The sequence below is a fragment of the Perca fluviatilis genome, chromosome 7 (genome assembly GCF_010015445.1).
Source record: "Perca fluviatilis chromosome 7, GENO_Pfluv_1.0, whole genome shotgun sequence".
Classification (NCBI taxonomy): Eukaryota; Metazoa; Chordata; class Actinopteri; order Perciformes; family Percidae; genus Perca; species Perca fluviatilis.
The window spans coordinates 31,948,856-31,968,412 of NC_053118.1; the positions used below are offsets into that span (position 1 = coordinate 31,948,856).

General features: G+C 41.6%; 1 protein-coding gene across 1 annotated transcript; it reads left to right on the top strand.

Moving 5' to 3' along the window:
• Nucleotides 1-766: 766 nt before the first annotated feature.
• On the top strand, nt 767-10,543 carry herpud2 (HERPUD family member 2). The gene is made up of 9 exons (XM_039805810.1): nt 767-915; nt 2,504-2,892; nt 5,244-5,321; nt 5,659-5,766; nt 6,916-7,109; nt 7,575-7,700; nt 8,392-8,727; nt 8,879-8,993; nt 9,618-10,543. Exons 2-9 carry the CDS (start codon nt 2,746-2,748, stop codon nt 9,807-9,809), a joined length of 1,296 nt encoding a protein of 431 aa, XP_039661744.1. The 5' UTR covers nt 767-915; nt 2,504-2,745; the 3' UTR covers nt 9,810-10,543.
• Nucleotides 10,544-19,557: the final 9,014 nt, after the last annotated feature.

Sequence of the window (19,557 nt, forward strand, 5' to 3'; positions counted from 1 at the left end):
AAACTGTCTCCCAATTAATTACGTTCCCCTCCGGGCTCAACTCTGGCTCCCATTTCTTTAGTATTGGGAGTGAGGGTCTGAATTTTTGATAACTAAAGAAAAGTTTGTGATGCTATAAATACAAAAGTGTATAGCCTACAAACATTTATGACCCTAAGATACAGACAGAATCACACATTTTGATAACTGTAATTAAAAAGTGTGACCTTACAGAAATAGTCAAAGATTTTGATAACTGTAAAGAAAGAAACTATGACCCTACAGATACAGAATGGGTAATGAATGTTGAAAACTGTATACAGAGAAATGTAACATCATAGACCTATGTAAAACATTGGGGACTCTAAATATAGCCTCATATCTATGGATAGCCACACTTCTTTTTTTTTTATAGCCGAGATTTTTGTGACTCCATCTAAATACTGTGGAGGCACCATTTTGGCTAACACTAACAGTAATACAGTTTGTCAATAAAATACAGTATGTGTGGGAAAAATGTATGACAAAAAGGCTTGAACTGGCAACAGCTTAAAAAAACTCCTACTCGGGTCACAGAAATTGGTGCAACACCTGTGTTCGTTCCATTTCGCGACGTTAAAGTTAAACATTAACAGCTTCGGGTAATGTTAGTGTTACTACAACAATTGCACATTATCGATTACATATTATAGCACTGTGTCTCCGAGGCTCGCCGTTTAAATAAAGACTAACGTACTGGGACTAGAATTCTCTTTCTGGCTGCTGATCATATTGCTGATACATTTTTTTTTTGTTCTTTTCATCAGCTGTTGTGAGGAGAAGGCTGACGTGGCTTCCGGTCTCTCTCTCTCACACACGATTACAACAACAAGGCGAGCAGGCAGGCAGGCGAGCTGGGAAGGAGAGAGTAGACGACGGTACCACAAGAGTAAACAGGTATGAGAAGAAAGCTCTTCTGATAGCGATGGCTTGCTTCAATTCGTTAAGTTAACTGTGCCTTAAATTTGTTGTCACCGCGGTTAACGGTTCGCAAGTCCCAACCGAGTTTTCGAGCAAGCAACAGCGAAGCTAACGTTAGCCAACGAGCTAACCTTGTTACCCTGGTTTCATGAAGGGTAAAAATAAAAATATAAACCGAGCCGCTCGAAATTACCTAAAGCTGGTTTCACAAGTGTAGCTAGCTAACCGTTGGTTTGTGAACATGAGGGCTGTACTGGTTAATGGCGTACTTGGCTAGCTAGCTATGAATGCCCTGGTTTAGCTTGACTCGGTGATTTACACTTAGTTAGGCTAACGTTAGTTGTTTTGACAGTTTAACGTTACTGTAAAGATGACGCAACATGGCAGGTGTCAGGAAGTCTGACCTGAAACTCGTGACCCCCCCCACCTTAGCAGCATTGTTTCGGTTTTCGTGCTTGAGTGTTTTTGCATACACAATACAGAAGTACATCATGAGCTAAACTACATAACCTCAATGTACTGCTTGTCAGCTAAACTATTTAGATTACGTGTCATGTCCAAAGCGACTTACAATTGCTAGCTATATATGTCAGAGGTCGCACGCCTCTGGAGTAACTAGGGGGACACGCTGGTTGATGTATCGCAGTGGGAATCGAACCCGGGTTTCCCCACACCAAAGGCATTTGGCTATATCCACTGCGCCATCACCACACCGGGTTATCTGTCAGGGTGTAAATCTATGGGTATCCTACGATTTGTATAATAGAACACAAGACTTCTGGTGGCGCTTTTAATTTGCCAAATGCAATATTATAGGCACATTAACTACTACTGACAAGTAAGGTTATGTACAGAAGGTGTCATCCTAAAACCTGTATAACTGGAACGGTGTTTTACTGGCAGTATGGTTTCACTTCAGTTTGCAAATGTCCCCGCTGTGGGACTAATAAAGAATTAACTTCTTTTTACAAGTTAACACTCAGTTTCCAGTTTATTAGGTAGGCTACATGTAGATCAAACTAATACAGTCTAAAAGCCCTACCTTCATTAAGGTTAGAATCAGTTTATTGGTTCAACTCTATGGTCATTTTTGGACGCTATGGTTCGTGGTGCTGTTGGAGTGTAATATGTTATACTGAAAAAAATCTAATATCATAAATCTAATATTTAGTATTATTAATATAAATTGACAAAATATTAGAAACATATCCATATAATGCGGTACAATTAAACAGCACCACAAACTATAGCCTCTGAAGTGACTGGCAGCTGACTGAATGCTTGTTCATCATTTCAACTATAACAAATACGGCTCAAGTGAGATATAGTTACTATCAGGACCAGGGTATAAAAACTGACAGAACATTAAACAAAAGAAAAAATACATTTTACGTGAATGGTTGTATCTGAAATGGTAAGCTGTACAGCAAGATAAAATATGATTTAATGATGATTTTATTCTGTTATAATTATAAGAAGCCTGCCAGCCTGCCCTCTACAGTGTATGGAAAACTTCCTTCACAGCAAAGAGACTCAGACTCTTCATCTTTTTTTTTCCCACCAGAAATCCTAGAACTATCACCACACAAGAATTCCCATCAATATCGTCGGAAAGCACCAACTTTCCCCACAAACGAGGCACATGTTGTAAAAGGGGAACAGCAGGGAGAGTTTGAGGTGTGTTTTTACTGAGTCCAGAATGGAGAGGATTTGAGGTAACTTTCTCCTCAGGTCAGTCCTGAGTTGTGACGCTAAGCTCTCCTGAGCTCAGGTTCTTCAGAGCCCACCCTGCTAGTAATATGAGCCATGGACTCCTGGGCAGTTGAGAGTCCTGTAACCCTGGTCATTAAGGCCCCCAACCAGAAGTATGAAGACCAGACCATTAACTGCTTCCTCAACTGGACTGTAGAGAGGCTGAAGAGTCACATCTCCAATGTGTACCCCAGCAAGCCGGTAAGTAGCTCTCATCTTCCATGGTTTAATTCGTTGCCTTTGTTCTGGCTCTAATAAAAAAAACACTTGAAAGAGTTTAAACTGACTCATGGACCAGGAGGGGGGTTCCTTGAATGCCATGATGTTTAGGTGGACACAAAACTAGAAGCATTTTGGCCTTTGACTCAGTTGTACCAAAAGACAAATATTGGGCTCTAAATAATAATTAATTATTTTTATGATCAATTCATTTGCGATTTAGTTTCTCAATTCATTGATTAATAGGGTCTTTCGGATTTTTCGGATTCCGATGCCGAACCGGTACTTTTTAAAACGATACAGATTCTTCAAAAACTTAAAAATGGCATCAAAGAAAGGCTCTTTTTATATTTTTTTTTTTGTATTGAAAATTATTTAAATTTAACAATATATTAACTTTTTAAAGTACTTCAATATATAATAAGAAAGAGAAAGTGTGATATTTCTACATCCGTTTTGGAGCGACCAAGGGAAAATATTTCAGTCGACACATTAAAAGTGGAACCGAAATGAGGAACCGAAATTTGCGTTCTACTCCAGTCCGATTCCTACCGGTTGCGTAGGGTTTCGGTACCCAACCCTATCGATTAACCACTCGGTCTGCAAAACAGTAAAATGTTTGCAACACAATTTCCTAGAGCCAAAGTGCTTCAAATGGCTTGTTTGTCTAATAGTCCAAAACCCAAATATATTCACTCGAAGCATCCGATTCTCACATTTGAGAAGCCGAAACAAACAAATATTTGTCCTGTTATTTCCTTGAAAATGTGAGTGGGTGATTCCTTTTCTGCCGAGCGACAAATCAATTAATTGTTTCACCTCTAGACTCAGCCTATGTCTGAATTCCTGTCACTTCTAAAATATTCCAACTGTTTTGGGATTTTATATTATTGGAGAGAGAAAAAAAAAAAGCCTTTTTAAACCAGTCCTGCAGCACAATCCACTTCTCTGCTCTGTCACGTATGCTGTAGACGTTCCAAACCCCCCCCATCCTAAATACAATGCTCCCGTCTTTATCCCCTGTAAGGGCTTTGTTGAGTCTGGTAACAGGTGCGTTGGGTGCACAATAAAACACCCGCCTCCAGCTCACACAAAGGGTGAAAATAACCTCTTTCGGGTTAGTATTTAACAACGTGACTGCTGGATTTTCATGGATGAGTTGAGCAGTTACGTGTTAGGAACACTGTCGTTTCTACACCTCGAATTTCAAACTGAAGGACCGCATTCAAGAATTCAGCATTGCAGCAACATGTCTTAATTTTGTCGTGATCAAAATCAGACCAGAGATATTAAGAGCAAAGCTGTGTAACCATAGCAACAAGTGTTAAAATGTCAGTGAAGGTTTGTGCTTTTAAGTCTGCGTTTGTAAAAAGTCCGAGATCACGCTGCAAAAGGAGAAAGAAGACACAATTGTAAAAGAGAAAGCGCAGCACACATAAATACAACAATTGATTTGTGGGATATGTGAGAATGAGGTGGTAACCTTTTTGAGTTTCTGTTCTTTTTTTTTCTGCTTCAGTTGTCAGTTTTCTATCATTGGCGGGTGTCCTTTTTATAAAATGAAATGCAGCACAAAGCTTCAGGAAGCACAGAGAATAGTCACTGGGTATGCTTTTAGGAAGATTTGATATCTAATCTAGCCCAGCAATCTAATCTAATCTAATCTAAAGGTGCCTAATCACTTTTATACACATTAAGGATTTGACATCTCATGTCATAACGTTCCACACAACATCTAGGTCTTTGCGCTCTAACAGCTGGAACCGAAACCAAATCAGAGCGGACAAAAAATGTGTATGCGAAAGTCTGATGTTTCTGCTCTGCGTCAGTGTGCAGGAATCCAGTGGGCTGATCGAGACAGAAGTAGCGGAGAGTGTTCATTCTTGGCCTTCGAAACGGCAGTTGAGAAAAGTCTCACAACAAGGTCCATTTTGTAGCTGTTCGGATGCTTGTGATCATAACACATGATCTTCATCGGCACATGGGGGTTTGTCCTGGTTTTTAATGGAATTTTCCTTTTTTTTTTTTTTTTTCCAGAGCCCTTTTTAAGGACTTGTCATCCGGGTTATTCTTGGCCTTGGAAACACTTGATACATTTGTTGATATTTCAGGTTTCAGCTCTGAGGCACAGGTTTGCTCTCGGGCCCGTTTTCCTATGAGGCAAAGACACCCTTATCTGGTTACACTGTAAAGATAAGATTGTTAGGTGGCTGAGATAGATGCGCCAGCCAGTGACCTAAATGCAGTTGCCTGTTGCTGTTCCAACAAATAAAAGAACACACATTTACACTGCTTCACACTGTCACCATACAATGTTTTTTTTTTGGTTGCAGCTGTCCAAAGACCAGCGGCTGGTGTACTCAGGAAGGCTCCTTCAAGACCACCTACAGCTCAGAGATGTGCTTAGAAAGGTAAGAGCTGCAGAGAACCTTGCAGACAGTCTGTGTGTGCGTGTGCGCATGTTGTGGGGGAACTGAAACAGGCTGGGAAACAATAGCTGATCTGATGTGTTTTACCAACAAATAGTGAGTATTGTGTCTGTACCTGGGCCATTTCCACACGTAATACTCTCTCTCTCTCTCTCTCTCTCTCTCTCTCTCTCTCTCTCTCTCTCTCTCTCTCTCTCTCTCTCTCTCTCTCTTTCCTTTTTTTGCTTCTGTCTGTTCTGTTGCTGCCTTCACCTCCTCCTCCTCTGTGCCCTCTGCCTCCCACATCTTCGGCTCGTGCCCTGACCTTGGCGACCCACAGCAAGATGAATACCACATGATGCATTTAGTGTGTACCTCTCACAGCCCCCCAGCCTCGCCCATGCCTCGGAGCCCTTCCACAGCTAACTCTTCTGCTTCTGACCCCAGCGTGAGTAGACACACACACACACACACACACACACACACACACACACACACACACACACACACACACACACACACACACACACACACACTCTCTCTCTCTCCACCTCCTCCTGTAGGGCTCAAACAATGTGTGTGTGCGACAGCTTTGTTGTTTGGAGATCCATGCTCGTTACAGGTAAATGTATCCTTAGTCAAACATTTATGAGAGCTGGTGAACCATGTTGACTTCCTCTTGTTTGATTTACTCCTGACTGAGATGACATACTGTTGACTCAGGATGCTGTTGAAGAGGTGTGTTGAGATTAAACCTTAAGGGAATTTTCACTTGAGAGAGACAAAGTTGGATCGGTTCATTCCTATTCAGCTGTAAGTTATTCATTGTCAAATGTACAACCGTTAAAGAGGCAGTCGTTGCTAATGAATGTCTCAGGCTCCCTCCAACATACTAACGTTTGTATAGTAAGAAAATCACAAGTAAAAAAAAAATGACAATCTAAGACTTAAGACATAAAACATGAATGAGTGGAAGGTAATATAATGTGAAGTAAGGTCATAAATTTGTGGAAGACAGTAATTGCAGATGGATAAGGTAATTGTAAACATTAATGTAGAATATGTATATGCCTAAGGAGATGTTATATCTATCTATCTATCTATCTATCTATCTATCTCTATATATATATATATATATATATATATATATATATATATATATATATATATATATATATATATATCTATCTATATATATATATATATATATATATATATATATATATATATATATATATATATATATATATTCAGAGGTGAAATCGGTACGTAAAAGTATATAAAAAGTAACAGCCTGGTTGCAACATAAAGGTGTGTGTGTGTGTGTGTGTGTGACAGCTCCGATTGGTGACTGGGATAACCAGCGCAAACATGTCTTCCCCTCAAACTTCACCGTCTAGAGCAAATCCACATTCGCTTGCTTCCACTTATGTCCGACTGTTGTCTTTGTATGCAGTCCCACTGCCTTTAAAACTGCCTCCATGTTCAATTTGAACAACTTTCATAAAACATTCTGTTTTTCCTTGTATTGATTATTAAAAATGCAACCATTTTCTCAGCTCAACTTTTGATTGGTGTTCACATCTCGTCACTCCAGAGTTCACAAGCCGCAGCCTCGGCTTCCTCTGCCACCGCACCAAATCAGGACAGCCAGCCAGCCTCCTCTTCTTCCTCCTCCTCCTCCTCCTCCTCCTCCTCTTCTTCTTCTGTCCCAGGAAGTTATGATGGCCTGAGGTATCGCGGCGGCTTCCCCCAGTACAACCCCCAGGGCCCCGCTGGTGTCCCTCAGTGGTAAGCAAGTTTCTGATGCCACAATATAACTGATATAGAACTCCTTTTTCATTGACGTTTCAGTGTTTACCTCAAAATAAAGGCAGAGGTGGTGTGTCAGCTGTAACCTACTAAACCTAGGCTTTTGTTTGTAGAAACCCATAAATAATTGTTTATACAGACATCTCCTTTGTTCCACATATGCCACCTGAAGCAAGTCTTTTTTTTTTTTTTTTTTTACAGGATGGTTCTTAAAAGATACATTTAAATACTAAACTGACTGTATAACTGAATGTGATCCAATAACAACAACCCTAAATCAAACCTTTTATCAAAGCTCATTATAATCGGACTGTGGGAGAGTTGCCGATTCAACACTATTGTCATTTTGGACCTTCAGAATATTTCCAGTGTGGATCATCAAGAGTGCAAACTGTTGTGCACAGTGTTGACACATTTAATGACAAACATGAAATTCCTCCACAGGCCAGATGGAGTCCAGGTCCCTTTACAAGGCGACCTCCCTGCCAACATGCCCCCCCACCCCATGTACATGCCCATGCAGATGCTGTGGTGGCAGCAGATGTATGCACGCCACTACTACATGCAATAGTAAGTTAAAGCTACATTGTGTAAGAATCTCTCCCATCTAGCGGTGAAGTTGTATATGACAACCAACTGAATATTACTTTCTAGCCCTTCCTCCTACGGCGGCCGAACCCGAAATTAGCTCTCTCCATCGTTTCCACGCAGCGGTTCTAGCCACTCCAATATTAACTTTGGTCTTGTCGCTTTGCCTTTGGCAGATTCTACGAGTACGAGAATACTTTGATTAGTTGTTGGAAGTGATTACACATGAATGAGCACATATTTGTGAAAGAACAAAGGTTTTTTTGCTAAGAATCGACTAAAAAAATTACACAATGTAGGTTTAAAGAAATGTGTCTGTAAATGGACACGGCTGTTTATACACTGATTTTTTTTTTTTTTAAATCTTTTTCTACTTTACACTAGGGCTGCACAATATATTGTTTTTTTATCGTCCTCGCAATATGAACTGGCGCAATAAACACATCGCCAAAGGCTGTGACACTCTTTATTTTTAGCGGTGCCTTTTATAGTCAATTCAATATTCAACATTATAGCATATAGCATATTTTCCTCATATCGTGCATCCCTACTTTCTACCGTATTACAAATATTAATAGTAGTCAGGACCTTACCTTACTTGAAGACTTACTGAGGGAATTTTCTGTGTTTGTATTTTCTTCTAAATATCTCAATCTTTTCACCTCCTCGTCAGTCAAGCCGCTGTAGCTGCCTCTCAGCCTCCCAACACCCCCCCTCCCTCCTCTCCCTCCTCCTCGCCCCATCAACCCGCCCAGCCCAACGAAGCCGTGCAGCCCCCGCTGGGGCCCAACCCAGCTGCCAACCCTTTACCTGAGAACCAGCCGGCCAACCCCAACATCCAGATGAACGCGCAGGGCGGGGCAGTGATGAACGACGACGAGCTGAACCGCGATTGGCTGGACTGGTTGTACACGGTGTCTCGCGCCGGCGTCCTGCTCAGCATCGTTTACTTCTACTCCTCTTTTAGCCGCTTCGTCATGGTGGTCGGCGCCATGCTGCTGGTCTACCTGTGAGTCAATTCTGTTTGACATAATATGCATACTTTTACATTTCATACATTTGCTTTAATTTGTATTCAGTTTTTGATGACCAATCTTTCAATGTGATTTTCTTCTATGCATGTATGGATTTTAAAAGATAGGTTTGTGTTTTTCCCCCAGGCACCAGGCCGGTTGGTTTCCCTTCAGGCCGGAGCAGCAGAACCCCCGAGGAGGAGGAGAAAGGGCCAGGCCTCCTCAGGAGGAAGCAGAGAGACACCAAGACATACAGGAAATGGTGAGTTGGAGAGTGTCTCTCAACTTTATTGCTATTTTGTCTTAAGTTCTGCAAGAACCATGCAACCGCTCTTACCTGTCTGTCTAACATATGGCTCTTGGCAGCAGTTAAATATGATATTTGTTGTTATAAGTAAGATTTCTAAGATTGACAAATGACCAGACAGACATGTGTCTGCATAGAGACAATACCCTGCAATCAAATTGTGGAAAAGATAATTTAATGCAGATCTGCTTAAAAAACAAATTATTGTGGTTGGGTTGGCTCAGTGGGTAGAGCAGGCGCATATATACTGAGAGGTTTATGCCTCGACGCAGAGGTCCAGGGTTCGAATCCGACCTGTGACGATTTCCTGCATGTCTTCTCCCCCTCTCTCTCTCCTTTCTCACCTCGCTGTCCTGTCAAATAAAGGCAGAAAAGCCCAAAAACTAATTAGTTGTTCTTTTGCACATGGCCGAAGTTTCCACCAGATTTGAGTCAAATCCAATTTGGAAGATTTACCGCTGCAAGCCGAAACACTATGGTCATTGACCGTTGATCAGCTTGCATGTCTGAATATGGCACTACATCTTCACTATTCTCTGTCTCTCTAACCACGAATGTCTCCTCCCGTCTGTGTCCCAGGAACGTCTGATGGATGAGGGGATGGAGGAGGACGACAGCGGCGAGGAAGGAGGGGGAGGCCCTGAGGACCCGGCCCAGGCTGCTGCCGCCGCTGCTCTCCCAGAACCAAGCTTCCTTACCACCGCGTGGTCCTTCATCAGCACCTTCTTCACCTCGCTCATCCCAGAGGGACGGCCCCAAGCAGCCAACTAGGCAGACACTACCCCTGCTCTTACTCTCATACACCCCTCTTCCTTCTGCCAGCAGGTACCACTCTACAGAAGTATCACAATTCCCACTTTTCGTCTTTACTGTCTTAACTTCTTCAGATACCCCTCCCCCCACCGTTCAAATGCCCTTTTTACCCCAGTACAACCCCTGCCAGTCGGCTACTAACCTCGGCCGATATTTAAAACGGGCTCCTCTGAAGTTTAAGAGCAGATACATTGGGAGTTCTGCAGGAGGGTATGAGAATAAACGGACATGTAGAAAATAAATCTCGTGTTGTGTTAATGGAGTAAATGCTTCTTCAGCAGTGAAAGTTTTTTTTTTTTTTTTTTTTTTCTTTCTTTTCATCAATCGTGAATTCATTGAGACGTGCCGGTGGCGAGAGACCCTGCAGGGAACTGTCTTCCATTTTAAGCAGTGATAAGTTCATGCTCTTGAAACTTTTAAACGACGGATGTGACCCATAAAAAAAAATAAAAAATAAAAAGAGAATCTGGACTCTCCCTAGATTGGGAGGGAGATGTGTGTCGTTAACACACCATGGAAACCACATCCCTAAAGACATTTTCATGTATGCACGCGATGTGCATAAAGACATTGCAGCTATTAAAGCACATTGTTTTCCCACTTTGTGTATTTGAACATTATTTACTCATGTAAGGAATATGCATCTTTAATTTCTGAATATATGCTTTTTGAATAAAAATCTTGCTGCGGTTCGATTCGTCTGCTGTGTTTTACTTCCTGGAATTGAAACTGTAGTTCTTCTGATGTCCGGCAGGTGGCGGGATTCACACACAAATGTTAAAGTGGCTCCGAGTTCAGAAGTAGTTTTCTGATTGGACTTCCTTGTATGGGACTTTCCTAAAATTGTTTTCATGCAACAGTTGTTTTCATACTTTGCTCAGCCAAAGATGTTGCAACTTTGTGATCACTTGAAATGTTTCATGGCATAAAATTATAAATTTGAATAATACAAAAAAAAAAAAATAGCAAATGGTAAGTAAGAGCAAATTGGACTAAATTCAACTACATTAACATAAAAGAAACAAAAAGACAACTCGAGTAAAATCAAATAAATGAATTAAATTAACTGGGATACCCTGGCTGATGAAAGTATGTTTTAAGAAGAGATATAAATGAAGACATGACTGTTGCTTTTAACTTCTATCATTATGCATAATTATGCATTACACTTGTTATGGAGGTCTCAAAGCTTCCAGAGATGGCAAACATTTTGGAATTACAGGGAAATAAAACTGCACAATACAGTAAAAAACATGTCTTCCTTTCATGTTTTTTAGTCTCGATGGATGTCGGTCCAACATTTTAGTCCAGACGGAAATATCTCACCAACCATTGGATGGATTGCATTGAAATCTTGTGCAGACATTCATGGTCCCCTGAGTATGAATCTTACCGGCTTTGGTGATCCCCTGACTTTTCCTTAAGCACCCCCATCAGCTCAAAATGTTTTTACTTTTTCAAAACTTTGGTTTATGACCAAATTATTATTGACCTGCCAAACTATTTCCCCCATCAGCCAGAGCTGATCATGTCACATTCAGTACCCCATGTTCAGTGCTAATTAGCAGATCTTAGCACGTTAACACACTAAGAGGTTAATCATCTGCTTTGTCCTAATGTTTAGGGTCATATTTTTATACCTTGTTTTTTTTAATGTAGCGCACTTTGAGTTTACGTCTAATGAAAGGTGCCATATAAACAAAATTGCTTAACATCGGCATGTCAGCATTGTCATTGTGAGAATGTTAGCATGCAATGTTAGCGTTTAGCTCAAAGCACCACGGTGACTAATAGCGTGGCTGCAGACTTAGTTTTCTTAGAAATTAAAAACGGTCTCATGATTGCTTCTGAACAGTTCAATTTCCAGACTCGCGTTCCACTCTCCACACCGCTGTCTTCGGACAAGAAGTCACTTGTGAGATGGATGTTGTTGTCAATTTTAATTACAATATGAGCCTGTCAATGGCACACAAAAAAACCTTTAGTCGACAAAAATCGAGGGTGCAGAATTGCCCCATTGCAGCTCGGTTCGCACCGGAGGGTCGCTGCGATCTCGCTCAATACTGGACCAATTTCAAAGATTTTTGGTCACATCAGTCTGTTAGTCGTAGCAGTAGTGTAGTGTACGTGATACACAGGTATACACAGTATACCCACTCAGAAAGATCCAGGATTTCCATAAACCTGCTTAAAAATGCCCAATGACACGCGACAACATACTTTCCGTTATATCTTTGATATATTTTGAATTATCATCTGTGTTTTTCTTCTTCACAAATAAAGGTATTTCCCCCTTAAATTGGTGCATAAAAGTGTGTCAGAATGCAGGAAATGAAGTCTTTGATGCTCAAAATTTTCCTGGGGGAGGACACCCAGACCCCCCACTATGATATGCCTCACCACCCCCAAAAAAGGCAGATTCTGGCCCATATATATATAGGCCAATATATACATTTACACTTCAGTATACCCACTAAAATACATTAGACTACACCACTGAGTAGTAGTATATCCATGACGTTCCACTTCCGGGATTGCTGCGTTGCCGACGGAAATTCGGCTGGATTTCACTCGTTTAGGCCGGATGTCCGTTGCCTTGGGCTTTCTTTGTGTTGGCGTTCTAAACTCAGGTTGATTTCTGAGGACTATGGTTAACTGCTCCTCAGATCTCTGCAGGGTAAATCCAGACAGCTAGCTAGACTATCTGTCCAATCTGAGTTTTCTGTTGCACGACTAAAACAACTTTTGAACGTACGCACGTTCCACCAAAACAAGTTCCTCCCCGAGGCTATTTTGCAGCAACCGCCTGCCCAAGACGATTGTGATTTGTTTAAAGAAATGCCAATAAACCAGAGCCCGTTTTTCTCCCATCCCGGAATGCTGTGTGGACTCGCCAGACCCTCCTCCGCAGCGCTGTGGTCCAGGTTGAAACCCTCCCCCCCCCCAAAAGACCCTTTAAGTGTTGTGGTAGATCGGGAGGGAGGAGGGGCGTTTCATTGACTTCACCTGCTGAGAACGGTCAGGTGTCTCTGTATCTACAGGCTAGATAGTGATCTTCAGTAAAACACAGCCTACACATTATTGCAAAGACGTTATAAAGTAGTCATATTATGTCCTTGAGTTTTAATAAAAGGAACCTTAATGAGAGTTTGAATTTAGTCTTGGCTGGATGTTAAAGTTAAACATACAGTATGTGCAGCCTCTGACACTTTCCTCCCTGACAGAGAGGTGAGCAGGGAAGCAGCTCAGACAGCGATGCACTTCAGAGAGTCCTCCAAAAGCCCCTAATCAAATGACCATGGATTTTTGTGTAGTTGGTCGTAGAAGGCCCAATTAATTATGCATGACAGCGGCTTGACGGCCATTTGATTTCGTTAGGCGCGCCCCCTCCGAGGCCGCCAATCCAATCAGGTTAGGATCCTCACCCCAACCCCCCCACCCCCTCTCTCTCTCTCTCTCTCTCTGGGGTTAGACTCCCCTTATCGGAGGGAGAGATTTCTTTAAGAGGGTGTTTGGGGCCTTGTAGGACATTTCATCATCATAATAAGTCCTTGTTATGCAGGCGGCTCGCTCCTGTTTCCCTGCTATCAGGCCTCGTTGTCTTTGGAGAGGCAGCAGTTGGGCTGGACACATGCCACGGAGATAGACTGACTTCATTAGGTAAACCGAGAGAGGATTGGGGATGAGAGATAGAGTGTGTGACACCTGTAAGGACAGCATGGTGATGCACTGTAGAACCTGCTTTCAGTAAAAGTACCCTGACTGAGCGTGTGCAGTAAAACCTTCATGTTTAGGCGAGAACCGATACGTCAGTGGGCCGATGTTACTGGCTGAACACAGATATATCGTTGAAAAGAAGGAAAATCCAAGGCACTCTTTTTCAAAATGATTTAAAAAGCCTTTATTTTACTGGCTATTTCGTAATAGAAAATTGAAAAGACATAGGGAGAAGCAACCCACGCGTAGCGGCACAGACAGCCTTCTTCAGGGTGCCTTCTTATTTTCTATTAAGAAATAGCCAGTAAAATAAAGGCTTTTTAAACAATTTTGAAAAAGAGTGCCTTGGATTTTCCTTCTTTTCTACACTTAATTGAATTCCCGACCCCAAAAGAGCACCTTTAAACATTTGACTGAACTTCCTGAGCACCCTGGACTTTTTTGTCTTTCCACAGATATATTGTTATTGGTGTTTACTGTGTGTCAACCAATACGAAACAAGAGAACGCAGAACAGAGAAGCTCAAGACATGACTGAGGTAATCGACAAACCGTTGTTACATTTCCATAAAAATGAACGAATTTTCCAGAAAATCAGTAAAAGAAAATGCAACGTTGCACGTTTCTATCGACTGCTGTTATGTGAATATTAAGAGTTGTTGGGTCTCGTCATCGCTCCAAGCAGATCTGATGTTTTTTTTTGTCTCTCACTTGGAAGTCACATGCTTCATGTACATCATGATTCATTCACTCAGTCTGTTTCCATTTGTTTTTATCAATACATCAACTTTTTTGTGATATTTCAAGTTTTATGAGCTGATTGTTTATATATATATATATATATATATATATATAATAATGCTGTCAGTTAAATGCGTTCTTAACGGCGTTAACGCAAAAAATTTTTAACGGTGTCAATTTTTTTATCACGAGATTAACATTCTTTTTGGCTTAGCAAATTTTTCCGTTTTAGTAACGTTAGAAAACTACAACACCACACCGAATCTAGCTAGACCGGAAACTAAACAACAGGCACGCCGCACACACTTGTTTGGGCTCGCGAGCCGGCCAAAGAGTAGTAGGCTAACGTTACGTTTTGAGTGGATGGCGAGCGCAAGACGCCGAAATGGATGCCAGTAAGATTCTGAATGGAAAGTTTACTTTTAAAAAGTTGCCAAATGGTTCCATTGACAAGACCAAAGTGATCTGTGTGTTTGGTCGTTGTGAACGGAGCTATCATCGCAGCACGTCCAGTCTGAAATACCACTTGATGGCCAAGCACACAGCTGATGGGAATTCTCCTCCTCCGAGTTAACTATGACATTAATGCGATTAATCGCGATTAAATATTTTAATCGTTTGACAGCACTAATATATAATTGACTCTTATTTGTCTTACCTCCACCTTAATAAATGTACTGTACTTTGTTGTTTTTGTGTTCTTGTTAAATTTACTTTCCGGCCTATCTACTGTTAAAGGAATACGCCACCGTTTGTTGAAATAGGGCTTATCACGGGCTACCCTGGCTGTAGATAGGTGGGCCAACGCATTTTTTTGTCTCAGTGCAAGTAATTAGGTTGTTTTTTTGTCTTTTGTTGGCTCACTTTTACTCACAACATGCTAACCGGCAACATAGGATTCCATTCACTACGCTAAGCTAACTAGCGGCGGCGCTGCCGGTGTTGCATCCGACTAAAACAATGCATGCACAAAAAATGCGTTGGCCCACCTATCTACAGCTAGGGAGACCGTGATGAGCCCTATTTCAACAAACGGTGGCGTATCCCTTTAAACTGTGTAAGCTGTTAGTGTTATGTGTTTGACAAGTTCATTTTTCAACTGTAGTATTTGCCTTTTGATTGCATTTTTTTTTTAATAGCAAAATTGATGAGACAAACATGTTTGTCGTTTTAGAAGGACGTGTACTGAAGTCAGAGGTTCTTCAACCCAAATCCATACATTGTTGCTCATAAAGCTTAATTGCTGTGAACGCATGTTAACAATTTAACGCTACTCAGATCAGATCAACGTTTCTTTTTAACTCCTGATCTGGATTAGACAGTAGAAGACGCTTTGAGGGGAAAAATAGGACTTTAATAAAGTGGACGTGTCCGTCATGTCCTAGTCTCGCACAGTGCTGTAATGTACAAATACTTTGTTACTGTACTTAAGTAGAATTTTCACATATCTGTACTTTACTTAGTTATTTATATTTCTGGAAACTTTCACTTTTACGCCACTACTTTTCCTAAATAAAATGTATATTTTTACTCCACTACATTTCTCCCAAGCATCTTAGGTACTCGTTACTTACAAGAAATGTTTTCGGATGTCGGATTGAACACAAACTTAAATTTCTGTTTTCCGTTTTTTGTTTCAACCTCAAAAACCTAGTGGGGCTATGTCTCAAGTACAGGCTGGTGTAATAATATGCAAACTGTAAAGTGGATTTTCTCTGCAGTGTCTGACACTGAAAGGAAAACTTTCATCTTCTTTCACTACTGTCAAAAACACATACAAGATATGTTTGGGATTAATGTGATTAACTTGTGATTCATTTCATTCCCCAAACGTAAACTACATTTCCATCAAAACAACCCAGTGTTTTTGCATTATAGCTTAACGTTCAAATTTGACATTTCCATAAGAGTTGTAGTGCATACAGTAGACTTTGGGGTCCCTACTGAGTATGATTTTTATATTCTTTAATCAGATTTCCCAATTTATAGCGTGACAAGCCAGACTGACATCAACATGTTTGGTCTGGGAACTCACCATTGGCAGGGCTCAATCCGAGGGGCGGGATAAACGGTTGTCTTTCAAATTCCCTCTTTACTCATAGCCAACCAGAGCAACGCTAGTTGATAGTTTAAAGTTTTGCCGTATCTGGTCGGCAAAACTCCGAACACATCTTCCTTTTTTAAGAACGACATCAGTGCCGTTCTTCTCTTCTCAAAGAAAAGCTTAACTCCAAGTCTTCCAGAGTCGCGGCCAAAGCCGATTCCAAAGACCGCTGTTCGCCAGCAGCAGCAGCCATCTTCTTTGTTTTCAAGTAGCGGGGAATTCACGCGGAACCGGCGCAACTCTGCCGCCATTATGTTAAGCCCGCCCACCGACTCTATACACGATGTGATTGGCCCAGCTAGAGTTTGGCTTTTGGACATTTCCTCTAGCCTGGTTGACACCAGACCCTTCTCAGTTGTAACTGAGAGTGGGTCTGGGAAAGGTTCATTGACAGTTCATTTCCAAAGGAACGTCACCAATGGACGCCGCTCAAACGCCTCTGGGCGCATTGAATAGTCCAACCAATCAGACCAACCATCTGGGCTGACGCTGCGCTTCGGTAGCCATCATGTTGAATGTAAAAAAGTTGTTCGGCGCTCGCTTTGGCGCTATGCTTTCAGCAGGCTATCGTCGTTGCGCTATCGTTTTTGTGTAAAGCCCGCCTCAACGGTTGTGATTGGTGTAAAGCCCGCCTCAGCGGTTGTGATTGGTGTAAAGCCCGCCTCAGCGGTTGTGATTGGTGTAAAGCCCGCCTCAGCGGTTGTGATTGGTGTAAAGCCCGCCTCAGCGGTTTTGATTGGTGTAAAGCCCGCCTCAGCGGTTGTGATTGGTGCCTCGATTTTGGGGACATTGGAAATGGGTTTGAATGGGCTCTTCGCCAGACTGACTTGCAGAGCAAATCTCAAATTTGCCGAAAGTTCGTCAGGGTTTTTCCAGGCTACATATCCTCTGCATCCCCCCCCCGAAATCTACGCCTGGATTTATAACACTTGCTATTCCAGTATTGTCCATTGTTCCTCTTCTTGTAAAATAAACCAAAAATGTTCCACAATAAGAACAAAAACAATCTCAATAGACAGAGGCTGGGGGTTAAAATCTGTCTGCTTCTCACACACTCAAAGCAGCAACACCTGGAGCTGATTGCACAGACCTCGTTATGTACACCTGCATCAACCATCTCAAAACAAGGACGCGCAGACACAAACGTCTCAAATATTCATGTACAAAATCTGCAAATGGGAATCCTATTTTACAAACGGATCCTTTATGTCAACCCTCATGTTGTCTTCGGGTCAAATTTGACCCATTTTCAAAAAATGTCTCCGAAATTTGGGTTTCTTTCAACCAAATTGCCAAAAAATGAACATGGATGGTTCCATTTAACGCTCTTCACAAAGTAAAATGAAGGATGAGTACACTACATTGATTGAATTTTGGGTGTTTTATTCAATTTGATAGCATATTTCTGCTTTTTAAACTCAAAAATTAGGTTTAGTGTCCATGAATTCCCAGAATAAGTGTAAAACTCGTTGTATGAGTTGGTAGTAGTGGGAAAAAAACGTCAAACGTAAAAGTGACAAAAATGTCGAAAAAAGGGTCAAAAACGTAGAAAAGAAATGTTGAAAAAAGCAACAAAAACATTGAAAAAACATCAACAACTTAAGAAAAAAACAATGCGACACTAAGCGTCCAAAAACTTGCCGGAAGCCTAGGGGAAAATCTTTTGAAAAAAAGTGTCAAAATGTCTTTAGCCAGGAGGAAAACACAAGGGTTAAATTGATTTCTGCAAAGTAGCCACAGCTATCAGATACTTGTGTAAAATGTTTTTTCCCTCTGTAATGCAGTGGAGTAGAAGAAGGTAGCCTATAAAGTAGTATAACATGAGAATACTCAAGTAAAGTACCTCATAATTGTACAATACAGTTCAGTACTTAGTTACTTTTCACTACGGATATTGGGTTATCTCATAATGGCATTACTAAAAACCATTTAGGATCCGCAGTAATCTGACAGCAGCCTTCATGTCAGACTACATTGGGTCTTCGAAAGCTTTAGTAAAACCATTTGTACTTGAGCAGAAATCCAAGGAGTACTTTAGTTTAGCATACAGTCTGTCATCTGTTTGTCCTCAAAGCAACTTTGCTTTCAAGGTGTATTTCCTCGTAAATGATTTTCCATTGTTTGCCAGCAGGTTTCACATTTCAGCACAAACTCTTGTGTGTGTTTGTGTCCTTTGTCTTCCCTGAAGCACTTTGTGGCCTGTTTGTTAAAAGCGCTTTATCGCTAAATTCGACTTGGCACGTCTTGTCAGGACAGACTGTGGCTGATGAGACTCTTGACCTGCAGATAAAACATCCATTAAGTGGCTTGTCTGGGGCGATTCGGTACTCTTACCCTATTAGCATATTGTTAGCCATTTGCGAGATGGTGCAGCAATGGATACACAGTGCCGCTGTGCAGCCAGTCACCACGCCATAAAGAACCACCTCTCACTCTGCTGCTGTGCTAAATGACGTCTCTGACATTGTAATGCTCGCCGGCTGTCCTCCGCCAGACGATTCAAATGACCGCTAAAAGCCCGGGGGAAGGGGAAAAAAAGGGCCAAAATGCAAAATTGATGGAAATGACATTAGATTCAGCTCCTGCTCCTCACTGTGTAAATTATGCCCCAAAATGGACTCTCTGGCCCGACTGTTGGCTCCAATTTGTTAGGCCATACCTCATAGTTGCTTGTCTTGTCCTTCCCCTCTTCCTTTAATCCAATCAGAGGCACACTGGATGTTATTTATTTGTTTATTTATTTATTTTCGAAGGATGTAACCGATTCTTATCAGGGCAGAAGTGGGGCCTTCTTCCTGGTGAAACGGTGACTAACGTCCAGCCATCGATCCGTCAGCTCGTCTGCGGTGGCGGGTGATGCTTCTGGTGATAGACGACAGTGTGTGTGTGTGTGTGTGTGTGATTATGTATGTGTGTACACTTAGTGGAGTCAATAGTGCAGATATGGGTGTGTTTTTCAGTCCATAGATTGTGATTAAACATGTGCACATGAGAACTGTTACCCTTTACAAACAAACGTTATAAGCCCCGCCAAACAGATGTTTTGTCTGTTTGTCAGCAGGATTAGAAACCGGACAAGAAAACCTCACAATGTTACAACTATTGCAATAATATTACAGCGGGGTCTCCGAGCATGACTGGCCGA

Bases quoted from the DNA above. Each gene is read 5' to 3' on its own strand.
- herpud2 (XM_039805810.1), top strand. From the start codon at position 2,746: ATGGACTCCTGGGCAGTTGAGAGTCCTGTAACCCTGGTCATTAAGGCC. The intron at 7,701-8,391 runs GTAAGTTAAAGC...CCTCCTCGTCAG, and splicing joins CGCCACTACTACATGCAATA to TCAAGCCGCTGTAGCTGCCT. The intron at 8,994-9,617 runs GTGAGTTGGAGA...TCTGTGTCCCAG, and splicing joins ACCAAGACATACAGGAAATG to GAACGTCTGATGGATGAGGG.